This window comes from Cricetulus griseus, chromosome 4 (genome assembly GCF_003668045.3).
Source record: "Cricetulus griseus strain 17A/GY chromosome 4, alternate assembly CriGri-PICRH-1.0, whole genome shotgun sequence".
In the NCBI taxonomy this organism is placed as follows: domain Eukaryota; kingdom Metazoa; phylum Chordata; class Mammalia; order Rodentia; family Cricetidae; genus Cricetulus; species Cricetulus griseus.
Window position 1 is genome coordinate 132,332,962 of NC_048597.1, and position 6,000 is coordinate 132,338,961.

Consider the following 6,000-nt stretch of genomic DNA (forward strand, 5'->3'; position numbering starts at 1 on the left):
TCTTTTATCTCTCTCCTCCTCTTTCCTCTCTCCTCTCTTCTGCTGCTCCTGTCTCCAGACTGTTATCCCCCTCCCCTTTCCCCTTTTTATGATTCCTTTCCCTAATTAAAAATAATAAGCCTCCTCTTGAACCCTGTTAGATGGCATCTTTCTCTTATGCATCACTTTTCTTAAGTTCCAGCAGTAACACCTTGCAACACTCATCCTTGATTCAAATTATTCCTCTCATGATACAATGAAATTTGAGAAGAGGATATGGAAAGAGCAAAAGAGCCAGGAAGAATAAACTACATGAAGGAAACAAAGCCTTTTTAACAAGTAAGACTAATGGAATATGAACTCAGTGACTGAGGTAGCATTCACTGGGCCTGCAAGATCTGATCCAGATGAAGTCCTAATGCTGACAGGAGAAGTGAACACTAGATACTATTCATGAGCCAGAGGATATCTCTGATTATAGCCACTTGCAAATAAAAATTTAGTTCTATTGTAGATTGTCTTACTGGGTAAAACATATTCTTAAGTGCAGGCCTGATGTCTAGTAGTAGATGACCAAAACAAAAGTAATTTAGAAACATTAAGTTAAAATAAATTAAAACTAAACAGGGACAATATGTAGTTAAAATATGATAAAATTCAAAAGACCTAGAAAGTATTTCCAGAACATCTTATCCAAAAATAAGAACACAGTTTATTCTTGGCATTTAATAGAACTTTTCTCAAAACATATCACATACTTGGAAAAAAAGCAAGTCTCAAAAAGTATAATTAAATTAAAATAATATTCTGTACAGCCTATCTGATAATCATTGATTAAAGCTGGAGAAGTGAACACTAGATCCACAACAGGAACAACAGAAATTCTGAACACTCAGAGACACTGAAAAACTCACTACTCAGTGAGTAATTGGTCATGATAGAAATCAAAAAGGAAATTAGAAACATTTTTATAATGGAATGAAATTTACAAAAGACAACAGCATACTCAAACATGTGGGATACAGTGAGTGTTCTAAGAAGGAATTTCACAGCACTAAGTTCCTAAATAAAAACTTGTAGATATTTCCTACAAATAGCTTAATGCCATCCTTCAATGGTGTAGAACAAAAACAAGCACTAACATGGAAAAGGCATACAAAGCAAGAAATACTAACTGAAAGCTGGGTGGTGGTGGTGCACACCTTTAATCTCAGCACTCAGGAGGCAGAGGCAAGTGGATCTTTGTGAGTTCAAGACCAGCCTGGTCTACAAGAGCTAGTTCCAGGAAAGCCTCCAAAGCCACAGAGAAACATGGCCTTGAAAAACAAACAAACAAACAAACAAAAAAAGAAAGAAAAAGAAAGAAAGAAAAAATACCAACTGAGGTCTGAAATTAACAGAATAGAAACTAAGGAAAAATACCAAGAATCAATAAAATGAAGAGGTGCTTATTTGAGAAAATCAGTGAGATTGATAAACCTTATCCAAACTAACTAGAAGATATAGAGAAACTTTCCAAATTAATAAAATTAAAGATGAATGGGAGACATCATAACAAACACCAAGGATATCCAGAGAATCCTAAGGACATATTTTAACTTCTGTGATACACCAAACTTGAAAACAAAAATGAAATGGTTAAATACCTAGATAAGAATGACCCACCAAAAGTTACATGAAAATAAGGTGAGCAACTTAAATAGAATCATATCCTCTGGTTGAAATATAAGCAGTAATTTAAACTCCCCCAGCAACAAAAACCTAAAAAGATGAGGACAATGAAGATTCAGAAAAAAAATCTTTTAGAGATTCAGAGAAATTAACAGCAGTACTCCTGATATTATTCCATAAAGTATAAATGGAAAGAACATTGCCTAATTCTTTTCATGGAGACACAACTGCCATGACACGTAAACCACACTAAGAAGCAACAAGAAAAATTTCGGAAAGCTGTCATTAATGAATATACATTTAAAAATTCTCAATAAAATATTTGCAAACCAAATCCAAGGACACATCAAAACAATGATCCACCTTGATATGATAGGCTTTATTGAGGAGATGCAAAGATATTTCAACACACACACACACACACACACACACACACACACACACACACACACACACACACATTAGTAAATGTAACTTACTGCCTAAACAGACAGAAAGACAAAGACCACCTGCTGATCTCATTAGATGAGAAAATGCTTTTGATGTTTTTGGTTATGAGCCTAGCCTTTAACGGCTGAGTCATCTCTTCAGCCAAGAAAATGCCTTTGATATAATTCAGCGTTCCGTCAGGATAGAAGTTCTGGTGGAACAAAGGATCTAAAGAACATAGTTTAATATAATATGCGCATTATACCGCAAGAACTCAACCTACATCCTAAACTAGGAGAAATTTCAATGATTTTCAGTTACAATGTGGAATAAGAGAAAGATGTTAACACTCACTCAATATATTACTTGAAATCTTAGGTAGAGCAGTAAGATGAGTGATGATGATCAAAGTGATAGTAACAGATAAGGAAGAAGTCAAAGTATCTTTATTTTTAGATAGTATGATTTTATATATAAAAGACCTTTAAAAATCTACCAGGAGGAGGGAGAGGGAGAATGGATTGATATGTGAAGCAAGCTTGTTCCTAATTTGAACTAATAAAAGAATTACAAAAGAATCTACCAGGAAAATTCTATGTCTAATATATTCAAAAGGTAGGACACAAAATCAGTACACATAATTATCCGATGTGTTCCTATTATGCAATTGACAAACATATTGACATAGAAATCAGGAAAATGTTCCATTTTATAATAGATTCAAAACATAAAATACCATGGGATAACTCTAGAAAAGAAAATGAAAGAAATTTTTGATAAAAAACATGAAATTGAAGAAAGAAATTGATGAAGACATTAGAAGATGGAAAGATTTCCAATGCTCATGGAATAGTAGGATTAGTACAGTAAAGACTGCTATCCTACAAAGGAATCTTCAGATTCAACACAATTCCCATCAAACTTCTTACACTCATCTTTACAGAAATTTTAAGGACAATTTTCAGCTTCACATTGAACCACAAAATATCCAGGACAGCTAAAAGAATCCTTAGTAATTAAAGAACTATGGGAGCTATCACATCACTATATCATGATGTATTACAGAGCTATTGTAATAAAAACAGCCTGTAATTGGCATAAATACAGATACGAAGATTAATGAAATCAAATTGAAGACTTATAATATATAAGTCGATACATCTATGAACACCTGACTTTTGAGAAAGAAGTTCAAAGTATACAATGGAGAAAACGCCACCTTTAACAAATGGTGCCAGTCAAACTGGATGAATGAGTGTAGAAGAATGAAAATAAACCTATGTTTATCACCATGCAGAAAATTCAACTCCAAAAGTATTAATGTCCTTAACATAAGGCCTGATAACCTGAATCTGATAGAAGATGAACTGGAAGATAGTCTCTAATAATTTTGGTCAGGAAAAGACTTTCTAAGCAGGATGCCAAAACCACAAGCAATAATAACAAATCAATTAGTGAGATCTATTGAAATTAGAATTTTTCTGTATGGAGAAGTACACCATCATTCAGGCAAAGTAAAATTCTACAAATGGGACTTTTACCAACTATACATCAAATAGGTACTTAATATCTAAAATATGTAAAGTAGTTTAAAAAGGAACAGAAGAAAAACAAAAAATCCAATTAAAAATAGGGCAAAAAATTAAGCAGGCAGTTCTTAAAAGATGAACACAAATTGGTGACAAATGCTTAAAAAAATGTTCAACATCCTTAGTCATTAGAGAATTGAAAAATCAAAACTATTCTAAGTCTGCAAAAATAACCCCAAAACAAAGAATTACTCTAAGACTTTAACATATACAATCACAATGGCTAATATCAGTACAAAGAGAAATACATAATATGTAATAATGCACATTATTTCTTTACTGGAGAAATTAGAAAGCAAAAGAGAACAGGAGTTCAGACAGCATTATCTTTTATAAAGCAGAAGGGTCTCTATCTACCATAACAGTTACTGTATCAGCTAAAACATATGAGACAAAATAGTAATCTTATTGATATAAAATATGGTTTTTGAGGCTTCTAGACAATAAAATATTGTAAGTATCCTGTTTTGAATTGCCTCGATCATGCTTACTATGTCATTTTCAAAATATATGTCAGGATATTTTTAATCTCCAATAGTTAACACATCACATTTTTTCTTATCCCCTCTAATCTAGTTACTTCATACCTCACCAAATTTTGAGCAAACTCGGAGTAATGTTATACTGATGGCAATATACTTTCAGTCATATATTTTTCTCTTATTTTATTTTGTGTTTTCCATTAGTTGAATTCCTACATGTCTTGATTATATAATTTAATTTTTTGGTGTTGTATTCAAAGTGATGTGCAAGCTATGCTATTCCCTAATGTATCCTTATTCAATATATTCTGTTTGCAATGGTGATATCTTCATGAGGTAAAACACATCTTATTTCCTTTAGAATGAAACAGATAGGATTATTTTTCTTATGTTGGACTAAGTATATCAAATGGACATGTCTGAAACTATCCTTAAATTTGCAGGGTTGAAAACAGTTAAGAAACTGTACTGTCTACCAACACAATGTGTCTTCGTGAACACATTTTTAACTATGAAAGGCATATTGGAAATTGATAGATAAAATCAATAATCATGAAAAGTGTTCCTGAGCAACAGGAAAATTAACAGACAAACACACAAAAATAGATAAGTAGATAATAGATGGATAGATACATAGATACATAGATAGATAGATAATAGATGATAGATAGATGTACAAAAATCTGAAATCTATGTATCATAAAAATAGCCCAAAAATCTAATTCTGACACTCCTGCAGCAGAATTAGCAACATCTAATATAAGCAAGAATTGTCATTCTAACATCATATATGAAATTCAGTAGTTGCTGCTTTCAGTGTATCATCTCTCACCATAAGAGCATAGCTCAATTTCTACAATGCCATGAAGTACAATAACAATTCTTGATTAATAATCCTTCTGAGGAACTAACATTTAAAATATCCATAAAGTTGAGTGCTGTAGACCTGACACAAAAGTTGCAAGAAAGCTCAGTTATTTAAAGTGCATATTAAAATGAACAAAGCCAAATGTCTTACTTACCCCAAGTGAGAATCATAGAAATGAAAAAGAAGGAGGAGGAGGAGGAGGAGGAGGAGGAGGAAGAAGAGGAGGAGGGGGGAGGAGGAGGAAGAAGAAGAAGAAGAAGAAGAAGAAGAAGAAGAAGAAGAAGAAGAAGAAGAAGAAGAAGAAGAAGAAGAGAAGAAGAAGAAAGGAAGGAAGAAAGAAAGAAAGAAAGAAAGAAAGAAAGAAAGAAAGAATTTTAATTTTAAAAAGAACTCAATAATGGCAAAGAGTGATTGTCATAGTAGAAACTAGAGAGAAGAATGATAATTGAATCCATACAGCCCCAAGGTACTGAATTCTGGAAACTAAAAGGCACTTACTGTAAGTACAAATCCTCATAATGGTTTGGCAGATTTTTATGGGGAATTTTCTTGTTTGTATAATAATAATACAGAGGGAAAAATGCACCAATCATCACATTTCCATCATGACTAAAGTCTTTGATTCTGAAATAGCACTCAGAGTTCCCAAAAGCACAAACCAGATTGGGAATCTGCAGAATCCAAGGGATAAAACTCCAAGAGAACATACTGTTAATATAAGTGCCTTCCAATTCATAAGATTGCAAGCTATAGAAGCCATAGTGTCCAGCAGCTATATACTCGGTTTGTGTGTTTTTGTGCAAATGAGTTTGTACCTTTGTGGGTCAATGTATTTGTTAACCTAAACACATCAAATTCTTTTGGAGAAGCTTCCTATAGGGCCCTAGAGAGCTCTTGCCTTAGGCTCTGCATCTGATGCTCTGCATTTAACTGAAAATCAAGCCAAAAAAATGTTTGTGCATCTCTGTCGGCAGCTGCATGC

General features: G+C 33.0%; 1 protein-coding gene across 1 annotated transcript in view; it reads right to left on the bottom strand.

Moving 5' to 3' along the window:
- Nucleotides 1-5,725, bottom strand: part of LOC100763896 (vomeronasal type-2 receptor 116) — a 39,282-nt gene extending 33,557 nt beyond the window's left edge. Inside the window, exon 1 of the mRNA XM_027411622.1 lies at nucleotides 5,517-5,725. Coding sequence (XP_027267423.1) covers nucleotides 5,517-5,725 — 209 coding nt within the window. The remainder of the gene's footprint in view (nucleotides 1-5,516) is intronic.
- Nucleotides 5,726-6,000: the final 275 nt, after the last annotated feature.